Raw genomic sequence first — 17653 nt, 5'->3', positions numbered from 1 at the left:
TATCCATCACATTGTGATGGTTTTGCAAAAAGATGTGCTTCATCACTGTTCACATCGACCTAGTTTAACATTTCTGCCCCTCCCTCCCTCTCTCTCTCTTCCCTCTCCCCCTGTCCTCCCTAGGCCTGCTAACGGAGGTCGTACCTGTCTGGGTGCTAACCACCAGTTCCAGCTGTGTAACAGCCAGGAGTGTGAGGAGCTGTACAGTGACTTCAGGGAGGAGCAGTGCCGTAGGTTGGACCCTGAGTTTGAGTTCCACAACAACAAACACCACTGGCTTCCTTATGAACACACCGAACGTAAGTAGCCTACACACAGACAGACTTCCACAAATGTTTGGTTGGGATGGAGACACTGGCGGTCCTTATGAACACACCGAACGTAAGTAGCCTACACACAGACAGACTTCCACAAATGTTTGGTTGGGATGGAGACACTGGCTTCCTTATGAACACACCGAACGTAAGTAGCCTACACACAGACAGACTTCCCCAAATGTTTGGTTGGGATGGAGACACTGGCGGTCCTTAAGTCGGCTTCTCTCGCTTTGTGGCCAAAGTCTGTTGTATCTGATGTAGAGATTGCTTGGAGGCAGATTGAGAGTTATGTTATGGTCAACGACAGCTGGTTTTCTGCTGAGTAGTGTGAAAACACCTATATTCAAAAAGAAAACTCTTGTCTTTCAACCTTTCTAAAACAACAAACCCTTTCCTGAACCCATCTTAAAAAAAACTCTATTTGAACTCCCTCACTCCACCTAATCACACTGACGTCATCTGAGCTCTTTTCCAGTCTCTCTCTCTCTCTCTCTCTCTCTCTCTCTCTCTCTCCAGCCAGCTGTTGTGAATCACAGAGCATATGTTTAAACCATCAGAACTCAGAAATAGGAATCCCATCTCTTCTTTCTCTCCATGTCTCCAAAAACTCCCTTCCGTCATCTAGAAGTGTGTGTGCGGGTCTTGCGGATCCCACTCCTTCTAAGAGGAGGTGTCAGTGCCTCCTCGATGAGTATTACCTGATGGTCCCAGGAAAGGACAGAGCTCGAGGAAAAACGCTGACGCGTCTCTCTGTCTAATCCAGGGTCACAGTAGACTATGCACAGCGCTGCGTCCAGGATAACAGTCCCCACGCTAAATTGTTTTTCTCTACATTGTCATTTCTAAATGCCATTCTTGTGAGAAAGGCCTTCCCATGGTCTTTATTTGGGCTCAAATTACTCAAGTATGTGGGGAGAGGAAAGGAATGAAAGAGAAGGGGGGAAAGGTGTAGGTAAGGAGAGAGGTTGGAATGAATTGCATTAGGGTGTTGTCATCTCCAGTGTTTAGAGATGTGAGAACAGGAGGCCGTCTGTGTTGAAATCCAGACGTTGCTCCAGATCAAATAATCACTTATGCCTGTTGTGAAATACTGTTGCTAACCTCCTCCAAACAATAGTTTTAAAAAAACCACTTTACAGGCGCTGATTGTTCCAGCTGCTTTGGTCATCCAGGGTCCAGCTGGTCAGGGGGATCAGTCAACCTTCTCACCCAGAGAACTCTCTCTCTCTCTGGGATGATCTATGGTGTCGGCCCCCTCCCTGGGGACTCTGGCTGGAAGATTGAGGGAGTGAGGGACTGCGTAATGGAATAGCATCACCACTAGTGGACACGCGTTTCTAATACTTTGTCATATCCGTAAAGTAATCACAGTGCATTCTGAACAGGGCGTACAGAAGACATAGTCATCTCAGATCACACAGTGATTCTGCGGCTATTAAGTCTAATCTGACTCAATAGGTCATGTGTACAATCAAACTCTTGGCAATAACTGTTGCAGCAGGTAGACATACACATTGAACTGTCGAATCCACCTTAAAGCTAATCTCAAGTGACATACTGTACATTATAGCCACGGCATAGTCGGGGTAGACACACGTCTGAGAGATTACATAAACACATACAGGCTAGACAAAGACCCTCCATGGCTTTCTCTGAGCTGTGTCTTTATTGTAGAGGATATATGCTAGGCCTGCCTTGTACTCTTAAGTGATTTACCTGTTTAGTATCGATCCAGATCTCTAACAGTATGTTGTCATAGTTCTGCATATGGGTCTGTTGCTAACTATATGTAAATATAGCATTGTAATGTGTGTGGAATATAGCATTGTAACGTGTGTGTGTGTGTGTGTGTGTGTGTGTGTGTGTGTGTGTGTGTGTGTGTGTGTGTGTGTGTGTTGTGCAGCTAAGCAGCGCTGCCACCTCCATTGCCAGTCCAAGGAGACCAGAGACAAGATCAACATGCAGAGGCTGGTCCAAGACGGCACGCTCTGCTCATATAGAGACCCCTACAGCGTGTGTGTGCATGGGGACTGTGAGGTCAGTCTGTGTGTCTGTGGGTTGTTTTAGGGTTATGTGGGGTTACACAGTGCTAGTCCATTTTGCAACCCAAATTATGTGTGTGTGACTGTGTGAGGTGTCAGTGTTCATAACTTTGTGAAGTGTGTGGGTCCATATTAAGTCTAGGTGTGTGTATTTGTGTGTGTGTGTGTGCATACACGTGTGTGTTGCAGAAAGTGGGCTGTGACGGCGTGGTAGGGTCCTCCCAACAGGAGGATAAGTGTGGCGTCTGTGGAGGAGACAACTCCAGCTGCAAGATCATCAATGGCAACTTCACACGAAGTGCCAAGAAACAAGGTACACCCACATGCACACCATCACCTAATCACTGGCAGGCAGAGACCAAGAAACAAGGTACACCCACATGCACACCATCACCAAATCACTGGCAGGCAGAGACCAAGAAACATGGTACACCCACATGCACACCATCACCAAATCACTGGCAGGCAGAGACCAAGAAACAAGGTACACCCACATGCACACCATCACCTAATCACTGGCAGGCAGAGACCAAGAAACAAGGTACACCCACATGCACACCATCACCTAATCACTGGCAGGCAGAGACCAAGAAACAAGGTACACCCACATGCACACCATCACCAAATCACTGGCAGGCAGAGACCAATGAGGTAAAGTGGAGCTCAGTTGTCAGACCCTGGAACATGAGAAAACAGATCAGGAAGTGAGATAGATGAGGTTGTTTTCCCGGCCTGGGTCATCCGCCGATGATGATGATGATGATTCCCTGGATATCTAACGAAAGAGCCCCCTCTACTGGTCACAGAGAGACAATGAGCTGGTCATGTCCAAACGCTGTGCCAGGACGTCATATTAAATCCATATCATCCAGCTGAAATAAGGAAGAAACTCATTTTTCTACATTTCCTGGACGACTGTTGTTGACCCTGGCTGGCAAAACTTACAGCAGCGCAGTTAAAGTCTTATTTGAAGCAAGTAAACATTTGCTACATGAACCCTGTGTTCCTCAGACGAACAATAACGTTTAGTGAAAATGTATCCTGACCAAGTTGAAGAGACATCTGTGGGTGTCTGAACCTTATGGCAATGTGTTTGTTTTCCTTTCAGGTTTCCTCAAAGTACTTGAAATTCCCAGAGGGGCCAGACACCTACTGATCCAGGAGATTAAGCCAACAGCCCACATCCTAGGTGTGATGTGTGTGTGTGTGTGTGTGTGTGTGTGTGTGTGTGTGTGTGTGTGTGTGTGTGTGTGTGTGTGTGTGTGTGTGTGTGTGTGTGTGTGTGTGTGTGTGTGTGTGTGTGTGTGTGTGTGTGTGTGTGTGTGTGTGTGTGTGTGTTTGTGTGTGTGTCTGTGTGTGTTCCAATATATAATTCCACCTCCCTCCCCAGCGGTGAAGAACCAGGCTTCAGGACAGTTTTTTCTGAACGAGGAGGGAGACCTCCCAGAATCCCGTGCGGTCATAGAAAAGGGCGTGGAGTGGGAGTATGTGAATAATGGCCACGACAAGGAGACACTACAGACGAATGGACCGCTCAGACACGGGGTCCTAATCATGGTATGCACACACAGAAACACACACACACACACACACACTAACACTGACAAATGTAATACCTACTGTTGTCTCCCTGTGTCCAGGTGCAGTCCCATGGAGATGCCAAGGTGACCTTGTCCTATAAGTACATCATCCACATGGACCTTCTCTCTGCCATAGAGAACAACATGCTGCTGGATGACACCTCCTTCTACGAGTGGGCCCTGAAGAAATGGTCCTACTGCTCCAAGCCCTGTGGGGGAGGTATTTTACAGTGACACCGCTTACACAGGAAGACACTGGGGAACATGAGGGGAGTTTTGCATGAGGATCTATTTGTCTAACGGATGTTTGTGTTTGTTGTGCCTGGAAAGGTAAGCAGTATACCCGCTACGGATGTAGAAGGAGAGCAGACAGTAAGATGGTCCACCGACGCTACTGTGAGAACATCAAGAAGCTTCGCGCCATCAGCAGAGACTGCAACCTGAAGGAGTGCTCCCAGCCCATGTACGTATGGATGGGTGGTTTAGATGGATGTTTACATAGAGAATGGCCCCGTACAATTTCACTCCTTCTTCCCTACACTGTGAGCCTGTCAACACCAAAGAGGTTAAAGAGGAAGGGGCTAGTGATCTAAATGTGGCCAGGTCTAAGATGTATGTCTTTGTCTGTGCCTCCCTCTAACTCTCAGTTCTATGTCTGTCTAGCTGGGAGGATGGTCCTTGGGAGCCGTGCAGTAAGACGTGTGGTAAAACGGGGTACCAGATGAGATCTGTTCGCTGTGTCCAGCCCTTAGACAACGGCAACAAGCGCTCCATCCACAGCAAGTACTGCAACGATGACCGTCCTGAGGCACGCAGACCATGTAACAGAGAGCTCTGCCCTGCACAGTGGAGAGTAGGGTCCTGGACACAGGTAGGGATGGATGGGGGCTGGGGGTGCTGGGAGGGTGGGACCAGGTGTGTAGGGGTGTCTGGGACGGTGGGACCAGGTGTGTAGGGGTGTCTGGGAGGGTGGGACCAGGTGTGTAGGGGTATCTGTGAGGTTGGGACCAGGTTTGTAGGTGTGTCTTTGAGGGTGGGACCAGGTGTGTAGGGGTGTCTGTGAGGGTGGGACCAGGTTTGTAGGTGTGTCTGTGAGGGTAGGACTAGGTGTGTAGGGGTGTCTGTGAGGTTGGGACCAGGTTTGTAGGTGTGTCTTTGAGGGTGGGACTAGGTGTGTAGGGGTGTCTGTGAGGGTGGGACCAGGTTTGTAGGTGTGTCTGTGAGGGTAGGACTAGGTGTGTAGGGGTGTCTGTGAGGTTGGGACCAGGTTTGTAGGTGCGTCTTTGAGGGTGGGACTAAGTGTGTAGGGGTGTCTGTGAGGGTGTTTTGTAGGCATGTAGGTGTGTGTGTGTTTTTGTGTAGGTGTGTGTGTTGTTTTGTAGGTGTGTAGGTGTGTGTGTTGATTTGTATAGCCTATTCCCACACGCTTTTCTGTTTTGTGTGTCCACAGTGCTCCGTGACGTGTGCCAATGGGACACAGCAGAGGCAGGCGTTGTGTCACACGCGTGACAACACCATTGGTCTATGTCTGGACAGCAAGCCAGACACCATACGCATATGTCGCCTGATGCCCTGTCCCAGTGAGTATTATGGCCCCATTATAACTCATCTTATTTAGTTCCCTTGTGCCACTACTTGCCAGCAGCATACCACCCTGCATCCCACTGCTGGCTTACCTCTGAAGCTAAACAGGGTCAGTCTTGGTCGGTCCCTAGATGAGAGACCAGATGCTGCTGGAAGAGATGCTGGAGGGCCAGTAGGGGGCCCTCTTTTCTCTGGTCTAAGAAGATCCCAATGTCACAGGGCATTGAAGGAGACCCTGCCCTGCGCAGGTTGCTGTCTTTCGGATGGGATGTTAAGCGGATGTCTTGACTCTCTGTGGTCATTAAAAATCCCATGTTACTTATCGTAAGAGTAGGGGTGTTAACCCCGGTGGCATGGCTAAATTCCCAACCTGGCTCCATTCCATCATGGCTACCTAATCATCCCCCTCATTCCTAACGGGTATATATCACTCCTCACCTCTCCACATGATAGCTGATGTTTTGTGGTTGCTGGCATCATCCAGGTGGGTGCTACACATTGGTGGTGGATGTTTCCCTCTACTATGTAAAGTGCTTTGATTACCTCAGAAGAAAAGCGCTTTCAGAAATCTAATCCATTATTCTTTATCATTACTACTGATTGGTGTACTAAGGTAATGTAAAATAGACAGTAGAAGTCTCTCCTGACTCATAGTCATTTCCCTCTCTGATGTTTTTCCCTCCTTGCTCCATCTCCAGGAGGCTCGTCAGACCTGAATAAGAACGGCAACATCCTGATACAGTGGCTGTCCCGTCCAGACCCAGACTTGCCCTACCAGAGGAACACTTCACGTAAAAAACCATCCCTTTATAGCTCTGGGCCCGGCCTCCGGTGCATGGCTGTCCTGACCTGGACCCTGACCTCTCTCTCTGTCCTCTTCACCCTGCAACAGGCCTGGGCAAGGGGTCCTGGGGGCAGGCTCACCCCTGACCACGCCCCCCCCCACCCCCACCCCTGTGTCCGTGCCTCTGCCCGCGCCCGCGAGCGAGCGCCAGCTTTTCGCTTCTCTTTTGGGGGGTGTGCGTCTCTCTCTCTCTGTGTGTGAGACAGCTCTGATTGGGGGAGGTCCCTGGCTCCTGTGTGCTGATTGGTTGGTTGGTTCTCTCTTGCTCTGTCTCTCTCTTCTCTTATCTCTCTCTCTCTTTTGTGGAGCATTGTGTTGTAACCGCTGGCCAGTCCCAAACTAAACGAAAAACAATTAAACATTGAAGAGAAGCTGGAAATGGAAAATGGCAAATAGGTTTGATTGGCGGCTCTTAGTGGTGTCGAAGAGCCAGTGAGGTGTGAGCCCACCCCTCTGTTTGGCGGCCATGTTTTGAGTGAGCTAGCTGCAAGATGTCATGGGTCACGCTCCTGAGATGCGGCTGTGATTTCTTTAGGGGGGTCACCACGCCGCCATCGTCCGTGGTGACAAGTGTGAAATTAACGAAGGGAAAAAATATATAAATAAAAAAGAAGTGTAAAAAGAAAAGAAACTAAAGCTTTATTGTGAATGTGATCTTGTCACAATGAGGACATCTTTGCTAAAGTGCTCATCTCACATCCTGGTTCCATTCTAGAATGACAACGACGGTTTATCTCGTTCTAGGTCCCATTCTCAGACTGACAGGAACTCAGCACAGGGACAGGAGGTGACACAAACCAACACTTTTTAGGAATATTATATACGGAGCTGTTGGGTGAAGAGGTCAAGAGTGCAGAAGAGTAAAAGGCTAATGAAAACAGGGTAGTTTTACCATGTGAGGTTGCTTCCGATTTCAACATCTCATCAGACATCCTCTCTTTGACTGTTATATTAAAGTTCAACAACTGCAGCTTATTTATGCTTGCAAACTTTAAAACAAATACATCTATACATATATTTGTATTTATACATATATATATATATATATACAGTACCAGTCAAAAGTTTGGACACACCTACTCATTCAAGGGTTTTTCTTTATTTTTACTATTAAATAATAATAGTATAATACTAGAATAATAGTGAAGACATCAAAACTATGAAATAACACATATGGAATCATGTAGTAACCATAAAAGTGTTTATAAAATCAAAATATATTTTAGATTCTTCAAAGTAGCCACCCTTTGTCTTGATGACAGCTTTGCACACTCTTGGCATTCTCTTAAGTAGCTTCACCTGGAAGGCTTTTCCCAACAGTCTTGAAGGAGTTCCAACATATGTTGAGCACTTGTTGGCTGCTTATTCTTCACTCTGCGGTCCAACTCATCCAGAACCATCTCAATTGGGTTGAGATCGGGTGATTGTGGAGGCCACGTCATCTGATGCAGCACCATCACTCTCCTTCTTGGTCAAATAGCCTTTGGGGTGTGTTTTGGGTCATTGTCCTGTTGAAAAACAAATGATAGTCCCACTAAACGCAAACCAGATGGGATGGCATATCGCTGCAGAATGCTGTGGTAGCCATGCTGTTTAAGTGTGCCTTGAATTATAAATAAATAATAGGCAGTGTCATCAGAAAAGCACCCCCACACCATCACACCTCCTCCTCCATGCTTCACAGCGGGAACCACACATGCGGAGATCATCCTCTCACCTACTCCACATCTCACAAAGATTTCCACCGGTCTAAAGTCCATTACTCATGTTTCTTGGCCCAAGCAAGTCTCTTCTTCTTATTTGTGTCTGTTATTAGTGGTTTCCTTGCAGTAATTCGACCATGAAGGCCTGATTCACGCAGTCTCCTCTGAACAGTTGATGTTTAGATCTGTCTGTTACTTGAACTCTGTGAAGCATTTATTTGGTTCTAATCTGAGGTGCAGTTAACTCTAATGAATGTATCCTCTACAGCAGAGGTAACTCTGGGTCTTCCTTTCCTGTGGCGGTCCTCATGAGAGACAGTTTTGTCATAGCGCTTGATGGTTATTGTGACTGCACTTAAAGATACGTTCAAATTTATTTTTATTTTCCGTATTGAATGACCTTCATGTCTTAAAATAATGATGGACTGTCGTTTATCTTTGGTTATTTGAGCTGTTCTTGCCATAATATGGCTATCTTCTGTATACCACCCCTACCCTGTCACAACACAACTGATTGGCTCAAACGCATTAACCTGTATAGGACCGCTAGCAGAACCCCTCACCAACAGCCAATGAAATTGCAGTGCGCCAAATACAAATCAACAGAAATCTCATAAATCAAATTTCTCAAACATACAAGTATTAGGCACCATTTTAAAGATAAAATTCTCATTAATCCTGCCACAGTGTCTGATTTCAAAAATGCTTAAAGCGAAAGCTCCACAAACGATTATGTTTGGTCATCACCAAGCCACAGAAAAACCCAGCTATTTTTCCAGCCAAAGAGAGAAGTCACAAAAAGCACAAATAGAGATAAAAATGAATCACTAACCTTTGATGATCTTCATCATATGACACTCATAGGACTTCATGTTACACAATACATGTATATTTTGTTCGATAAAGTGCATATTTATATTAAAAAAATCGCATTTTACATTGGCGGGTTACGTTCCAATAGTTCTAAAACATACGGTGATTGTGCAGAGACCCACATGAATTCACAGAAATACTCATTATGAATGTTGATGAAAATTCAAGTGTTATGCATGGAACTTTAGATACACTTCTCCTTAACGCAACCGCTGTGTCAGATTTCAAAAAAACTTTAAGGAAAAAGCATAATCTGAGTACGGCGCTCAGAGCCCAAACCAGCCAAAAGAAATATCTGCCATGTTGCGCAGTCAACATTAGTCAAAAATAGCGTTATAAATATTAACTTACCTTTGATGATCTTCATCAGAATATACTCCCAGGAATTGCAGTTCCACAATAAATGTTTGTTTTGTTCGATAATGTCCATCATTTATGTCCATTTATGTCCAAATAGCTTCTTTTGTTAGGGCGTTTGGTACACAAATCCAAAAGCGCGTTCAGGTCCAGTCGGACGAAAAGTTCAAAAAGTTATATTACATGTCGAAGAAACTTGTCAAACTAAGTATAGAGTCAATCTTTAGGATGTTTTTATCATAAATGTTCAATAATGTTCCAACCGGAGAATTCCATTGTCTGTAGAAAAGCAATGGAACGCAGGTCGCTCTCATGTGAAATGCACGTGACCAGCGCATTTATGCCAGACCACTGACTCAAAGAGCTCTCATCCGATCCCACTTCACAGTAGAAGCCTGAAATAACGTTCTAAAGACGATTGACATCTAGTGGAAGCCTTAGGAAATGCCACATAACCCATATCCCACTGTGAATTCGATAGGGGCTGAGTTTAAAAACTACAAACCTCAAATTTCCCACTTCCTGTTTGGATTTTCTCTTAGGTTTTTGCCTGCCATATGAGTTCTGTTATACTCACAGACATCATTCAAACAGTTTTATAAACTTCCGGGTGTTTTCTATCCAATACTAATAATATATTCGCAACTGGGACTGAGTAGGAGGCAGTTCAGTCTGGGCACTCTTTTCATCCAAAAGTGAAAATGCTGCCCCCTATCCCAAAGAAGTTTTAAGAAGGAAAGAAATTCCATGAATTAACTTTTAACAAGGCACACCTGTTAATTGCATTCCAGGTGACTAACTCATGAAGATGGTTGGGAGAATGCCAAGAGTGCGCAAAGCTGTCATCAAGAAAAATGTTGGCTACTTTGTAGAATCTCAAATATAAAATATATTTGAATTTGTTTAACACTGTTTTGGTTACTACAAGATTCCATATGTGTTATTACGTAGTTTGATGTCTTCACTATTATTCTACAATGTAGACAATAGTACATATAAAGGAAAACCCTTCAATGAGTAGGTGTGTCCAACCTTTTGACTGGTACTGTATATATACTGTATATGAAAATCTATATGAGTAACAATAATCTGAATAATAATAATGTTTTACCATGAATAAGCTGTAGTTCATTATAACCTACAGACTACTATTGATCACTTCGATCCTTGACTGTTATGTGTATTTTTTGTTATTTATTTGACATGAGTAATACAGATGTTAATATAAGGGTAAAGTGTCAGGGGGGAGAAGAGGTGTAGACCTACATTATGCAGCACTTGGTCAGTTAGTTGCCACTCCATTGTTTTCAGATGGATGGGGTTTACTGTTGCTCCTTATTTTCTTTAGGGAAAGGATCACATTTCTGTCATGCACATTTGCATCCCTTACGTGTGTGTGTATGTGTGCAAAGGTGCATGTCTGTCGGTCTGTCGGTCTGTCTGTGTGTCTGTGTGTGTATGTGTGTGTGTGTGTGTGCAAAGGTGCATGTCTGTCTGTCTGTCTGTCTGTCTGTCTGTCTGTCTGTGTGTGTGTGTGTGTGTGTGTGTGTGTGTGTGTGTGTGTGTGTGTGTGTGTGTGTGTGTGTGTGTGTGTGTGTGTGTGTGTGTGTGTGTGTGTGTGTGTGTGTGTGTGTGCAAAAGTGCATGTCTGTCTGTCTGTGTGTGTGTGTGTGTGTGTGTGTGTGTGTGTGTGTGTGTGTGTGTGTGTGTGTGTGTGTGTGTGTGTGTGTGTGTGTGTGTGTGTGTGTGTGTGTGTGTGTGTGTGTTTGTGCGTGCGTGCGTGCGTGCGTGTGTGTGTGTGTGTGTTTGTGCGTGTGTGAGTGTACTTTCATGCAGGCTTCTCGTTGACATAGAACTCTGGAACAGAAATACCTCATAAACCTTCATTTGAAAGCATCAGATCTTGTTTTTCCTTTTGTGATGAACATTAAACACATGAACAATGCCTTATCTTGGATTGAATGTAATGGCATTTATCTGTGAAAGAGAAGGATTTACTCATCAAAACCTTTGTTAATCACTTAAAGGCAGCTTCAAACTAACAGGCAAACCATCAGAACCTGCAACATGCAAAAGGTCTGACCACCGGATACGGTTTACGAAGGGCCCAGGGTATCGATCGACACTGAGGACAGCATCTAGAAAAGCACTTCAGTCTTATCATTGCATTGTGATCACATGTTTCTGTTGTGACTAGTAGCGAGCTATCCGATGTTTTGTGCTGGAGTCGGATGGTAGGAGGCCAATGAAGCTAGACCTTGCAGTGCGATACTGTATATAACGTTGGTGTTGACTATATTTAATTATGTTCATGACTGTTATCTTCTTACTTATGGAAAAAAAATCTATAATATTCTATACTATGGGTAACTGTTTTGTGGCTTCACTAGCCTGCTGGGTGGGGCTGGCTGACGTTGGACGGACGTTGGATTGACGTTGGGGAAACATTCAGAAGGACTATGTGCACTACGTCTATATGCACTTTGATTTATCAGGGAAAAATGTGTTCATGTTTTGTAAATGTTTCATATGACACTTAAACGTGCCATTCCAGTTTTTACATCATTCATCATGGAGAATTCTGTATTTTATTTATTCAACTTCAAATCTATTGATTCATTTATGTAAATTATTCATTTGACTTCTTATCAATTGAATAACTAAACAAATTGATTGGTTTACTTCCCAGTAATGAAGTGTTTTACCAAAGTGACTGTGAACTTGTACCTTTCGATACAGTTGATTTATTTTTCTTAAGACAATAATATATCTATATATTGAGGGGGGAGTACATCTCATTGTTTTAGTTCCTGTCGTTATCAACTGCAAAGTTGTATAAATAAAAATAATGTTTTAAAATGCGCTCTCACTCTCTCCTCCTGAGTTTGTGATGGTTTGACTTGGTGTGAGGAGGAGCACATTACAAACTACCATTATAACACAACTCAAAGATTGCTCCAACCTTACAAAGGGTAAAACATTGTCTTATAAAGTGATATTGCCGTGAATAATGAAAGACAGATTAAAGAAGATCAAGCCTCTTATCCTGCATAAAAAATATGAACAAAGTTATATTGATATAGTATGTTTACACTAATCTGAAACTAACAAAGAAACACATGAGATGTCAGAAACATTTAGTTTGGTTTGCAAAGAGACGAGCAGTGTTGGGGAAGCTACTCTAAAAAAGAATGTTTACCAAGCTAACAATTACTTCACACTAAAAAAGGTGAAGCTACACTAAACCGTAAGACAAATATAGTTTACTAAACTAAAGTTACTGTGAAAAAGTATTTCACTTCATCCAAACTACTTTGGGAAAAATTATCATTTGTAAATCAGAAATGTCATAGACTAGAAATTACAAGAAAAGATCACTTTTGGGTCATATGTTAACAGAATGTGTAATTCAGACGATTAAACACAACAACAATTGTTTCAAGTGAGAATTATACAGGTGTCGAAAAAGAAAGAAAAGTTTTGCCTACTTCACCCATATATACTTGTTTTAAGTAGTGTGTTGTTCCAGTAGTTAGCTACACCGCTACATGGCAAAAAATTAAATAAAATAAGAAATACTACCTAGATTTTAATTTAGTTCAACCACCACAAAGCTACAGCACAATGTAGTTAAATTACTAGTTGAACTACATGTAGTGAACTGCTCCCCAAGACTGGAGCCAGGTTACTGTTCCAGCAGCACAACAACAAACCACCACAAAGCGACAGCACAATGTAGTTAAATTACTAGTTGAACTACATGTAGTGAACTGCTCCCCAAGACTGGAGCCAGGTTACTGTTCCAGCAGCACAACAACAAAGAACCCACTCCGCTCTTCTTTCCTTTTAGTTGCTATGGACTAATCTACTGACTCTGCTGTCCATGCTGCTTGGGTCTTCTCCTTCTTCTTCTTCCTTCCTGCTCTAGTTGTTAATGGTCTGGCTTTACTACCTCTACTACTTTACTGGACCGTTTGTAAACACAACACTCCCACAGCGCCATCTCCAGCCCCGCCCAGTCTCAGCTCTGTGTTCTCTCCCCCACAGGCAAGCAGCGTTGTCATGGAGACAGGTCAGTGTTCTGTCGCATGGAGGTGCTGATCCGCTACTGCACTCTGCCTGACTACAAGCGCATGTGCTGCAAATCCTGCAGCAATGTGACGGACAGCAGCCTGAGCACCACCGCCCCTCCCCGGGTCACAGCTGTCCCCCTGCCTCGCCCCCGGCCTCTGCCTCAGCCCAAGGACAACAACACCCCCTTTCAGGGAACGGTTCATCCAAGAAGTACAACACATATACCTTATATTACGCCACGCCCAATGAGCACCACAGACACTTATACAACACCCCACCCATACTACACTACATACCCCATCCCCATGACCCCAGAGCGCAGTGTGACCCCCAGAGACACAACCAGGAAGTACCCCTCATTCACCCTCTCCACCAGCACCAGCATATACACTACAACTTCAAGCAGCCCTTTCACTGATATCACCTTTGTCAGCAATGACACCACAGGTGCATCAACCACAATTCCCGGTAGCCTATTCTCCATGGATGATGTCATAAAGCCAACTGAAACCAACTACTATGAGGATGTCACATCGCCCAGTGGAACTGTCCCATACACTGATGTCACACTGCTCAGTGGAACTACTGTCCCCAGCGATGACATCATAGATATGACCACCCCTGATTGGCCGGATTGCACAGAGTACATATCTCTGAGGGCCACTGTTCCCATAACAGAGCAAACGACTGCCCTGCCTCCCACAACAACCATCGCCACAATGACAACAAAAAACAAAAAACCCACATGGCCACCAAGCCGCCAGGAGGAGACCAGAGAGAACAACTCCATCGATGATCCCTACAACCGGGTCATAGGAGTGGACAACGACATCTCCCAAAACAACTTGATCCCCAGACGAAGCCGTGTGTTCCTCAGGGAGAGAACACGGAACAAACGCATCCAGGAACTCCTGGAGGAGAAGAGGAACTTTCTGTTGAGGATGAAGCGGGCCCACAGGGGCACTGTATGATTACCTTTGACCCTTCCCTTCCCCTTTCTCTTATAGAGATTTACCTACGTCTGCTAACAGACTGGAGTTATTATTTAACCCTTAACCTGCCTTGGTGCTCTCTATCAGGCAAAGACCCACCACACACCCAGAGCCACGGTACAGACATACCACCCTGTTGTTTTACACACACACACCAGCCAGCCACACGGCAAACTGAACTATGTGGAGAGAGAACCAGATGTTTGCACAGTTGTTTTGAATAAAAGCTGTTGGTCTTGTTGTACGGCTGAGAGTAGAGCCAGATGATATTTGGACCGTACTTCCTCCTGGATCCGTACCACAACAGGGGGAACTTGTATCTCTCCAAACCTCCCCCAGTGTGCTTAGGTTTCAGAGCAAGGCAAATGCAGTAAAGGTGTATTCTCTTTCATAAGCAGCACATACCTGGATAAGCTCAGGTTGTGAAACGTTGGACTTTCAGGACATTCATGTTGATAAAGCTCAAAGTAGATTTTATTTATTCTATTTAAATGAAGTCTTATTCCCAAGCACCATGCCAGGACCTAGGTAAACTTGCTCATCCCGAACAAGTCTAACATTCCATGTTAGATTACAGCCTATGGCTGCAGTTGATATGCCCCTCTTTGAGTCAAACAGACATGAATAGCAGTCTGGTCCCATTGAATGAGACAGGTTAGATAGGAAGTGTCCATATGTGTCTTTGTCTAGGGGTACGTCCCTAAGGGCCATGGTCCGAAGTAATGTGCTGTAAAGGGAATAGACTAGGGTTGATTGCCGAGGTTTACCGGGATTTACCGCCCAAAACCACTCCCTTTTCTCTGGATAAATAACTGCAAGAAATCTGTAAATCATAATAAATGATTCATATGAACAGCATGGCATGAAATGGAACTATTACATTATATACAATGTCTAAATCTGGCTTCTCTACAGCCTCTGCATAATGAATCAACGCTCAGGGTGGGGACAGACCCATCTCAGTGTGGAGCGCAGTTCACAATGCATGTACACCTATCATCTCATTATGGTAACTTGTGACAGGTAGGCCTACATTTGCTGCAGCCTAGCCTATGCTACAGTAAAATAAAGACCGAATGCGTGTCTCATTTATCCATCTCCATCTGGCTTTCGGGGGTCACCTTGTTTTTATAATTGTAAAGATTAGTGTATTGTTTATTGCAGCTACAGAGTTTTAAAACAGCCTATCAGTCGAATACCATTGCTTTAAATCAGTGCACGCAAGAGCTCTCTCTCGCAGTCTGTCTCTCTCTCCATCAACTCAGATCAAAACAGATCATCCTGTTCTAGATTGATATATAGCCCTATATATAGATGTCCTAGCCTACCTCTTTCAGGTAATACGTTATTTTCAGCCTTTGGTTTAGCTAATTGATGATGGGTTATGCATAGTAAGGTTCAAATTTATAGCATCTGTCTCTTGCACACAATTTGTAAGCACCTGTGCTCCACTAGCCTCTCCTCACCTCTTGGCAGTGGTGGAAAAAGTACCCAACTGTCATACTTGAGTAAAGGTAAAGATACCTTAATAGAAAATAACTCAAGTAAAAGTAAAAGTCAACCAGTAAAATTCTACTTGAGTAAAAGTCTAAAAGTATATACTTAAGTATCAGAAGTACAAGTATAAATAATTTCAAATTCCTTATATTAAGTAAACCAGATGGCACCATTTTCTTTTTTTCTTTTTTCTTAATTACGGAAGGCAGGGACACTCCAACACCGACACATTATCTACAAGCATCTCATGTGTGCTCCCAAGTGGCTCAGCGGTCTAAGACATCTCAGTGCTAGAGGCATCACTACAGACATCCTGGCTCAAATCCAGACTGTATCACAACTGGTTGTGAATGGGAGTCCCATAGGACTGTGCACAGTTGGCCCAGCATTGTCTGAGTTTGGCCAGTGTCATTGTAAATAAGAACAGTTCTTATCTGACTTGCCTAGTTAAATAAATGTGTGTTAAACCAGCCTTCCTTAAAATATGCCTAATGGAAGGCTTGGGTTTTGAACATATGAAACCGAAAACAAGCACTTAATTACAGGTTACAGATAACGTCTAATTAGGAGCTTCGCCGGTATTCGCCGAGGTTCTCATCGCTCGTTTCATGATGGGCATGGATATGTAGCCTTCATCATGGAGGAGGTTTTACACAAGTCCAAAACGGGACCTGCATGTCTAAAATAATGTGGGCATTCCTACAAGGAATAGATACAAAGGGAATGTCAGCTCACTGTTTTACTCCTCTCAAACGTGATATTTTAATAAAGCTTTGGTGATAAAGATGTATGTCCAAGTGGTCTCAGGAGCCAAACCCTTATTCGACAGTCTTGACTATTTTGGATTTCATTGGGCAGACAAAAAATCCTTCATTTAGAGGAGGGAAAAAGCATCGTTTTTTATATTTCTAAATAGGAAGTATATATGCACCAAAAGCATATTGGGCTACTTTTGTTCCATGTGCATATGGGCAGTGTGCGTCACGACTGGATAGGCTGCCTTTCCGCTGTCAAAATTCATGCCATGACCGACTGCTAAAACCAGCTTTTGGTTGGTATTTTCAGCTCTGCGTGAAATGAGGACTTTGGATCATGTTTTTAAAGACACTCCTCACATAGTTCCAACCGCCCATCTGAGCGCAAGAGAGTTTAAATTAGACAGGTAAATTGGCAATGGCAGTGCGACAGTTTTTACATAACAAAATTGCAAACTAACATGCATTTGATTCCAGTGCCGCCTTAACTCCTGCCGAAAATAGAGCCCCATATCTCTCTTATAACAGACATGATCGAATGCATTATGTGTTATTAAGGTGAAATGGATGGTTAATAGAGGGAAGTCCGTCATCATAACCAGGTTTGTAAGTTGAAATGGTCAGTTGTGGTGCACTGTTTTTATCCTTGTTGCTACTAAAAGCATTTCCCAGCAAAGATTCACAGAGACCGTATCCATTCACTTGTGTTTATTACATTTTCAAAGAGCAAAGACAAAAGAACGAAAAATGATAAAAACATCTATTTGTATCTACTGCATCACAATAGAAGCTTTCAGGGCAACTGCTATTGTTTCCTTTCTGCCAGTCGCCTTTATTATCAGAGCATTTTGTCTTGCAGCTGCTGCAGAATCACCTACGGATCTGTCTGTACCTATGAATCAGAGCTTAATGTTTCATATTTATTCAAGTTCAAGTATCTGTGGTATTGTACTCATCGGGTGTTGCATGATATTCCTGTTCTAATGTCTACAATGAGTCTCTCTCTCGCTGTCTATTCTTTTCACTTTCATTCTC

At 43.9% G+C, this 17653-nt stretch overlaps 1 protein-coding gene across 1 annotated transcript in view; it reads left to right on the top strand.

Annotated features, from left to right (window-relative positions):
- LOC115129144 (A disintegrin and metalloproteinase with thrombospondin motifs 2-like) overlaps nucleotides 1–15468 on the top strand; it is a 248543-nt gene extending 233075 nt beyond the window's left edge. The window contains exons 12-22 of the mRNA XM_065018518.1: nucleotides 124–299; nucleotides 2221–2354; nucleotides 2549–2672; nucleotides 3468–3548; nucleotides 3750–3916; nucleotides 4000–4159; nucleotides 4270–4402; nucleotides 4603–4810; nucleotides 5390–5519; nucleotides 6222–6314; nucleotides 13348–15468. Coding sequence (XP_064874590.1) covers nucleotides 124–299; nucleotides 2221–2354; nucleotides 2549–2672; nucleotides 3468–3548; nucleotides 3750–3916; nucleotides 4000–4159; nucleotides 4270–4402; nucleotides 4603–4810; nucleotides 5390–5519; nucleotides 6222–6314; nucleotides 13348–14345 — 2404 coding nt within the window. The 3' untranslated portion in view covers nucleotides 14346–15468. The remainder of the gene's footprint in view (nucleotides 1–123; nucleotides 300–2220; nucleotides 2355–2548; nucleotides 2673–3467; nucleotides 3549–3749; nucleotides 3917–3999; nucleotides 4160–4269; nucleotides 4403–4602; nucleotides 4811–5389; nucleotides 5520–6221; nucleotides 6315–13347) is intronic.
- Nucleotides 15469–17653: the final 2185 nt, after the last annotated feature.

The sequence above is a fragment of the Oncorhynchus nerka genome, linkage group LG5, assembly GCF_034236695.1.
Source record: "Oncorhynchus nerka isolate Pitt River linkage group LG5, Oner_Uvic_2.0, whole genome shotgun sequence".
Taxonomy (NCBI): Eukaryota; Metazoa; Chordata; class Actinopteri; order Salmoniformes; family Salmonidae; genus Oncorhynchus; species Oncorhynchus nerka.
This window is presented reverse-complemented; position numbering and strand designations above follow the sequence as displayed.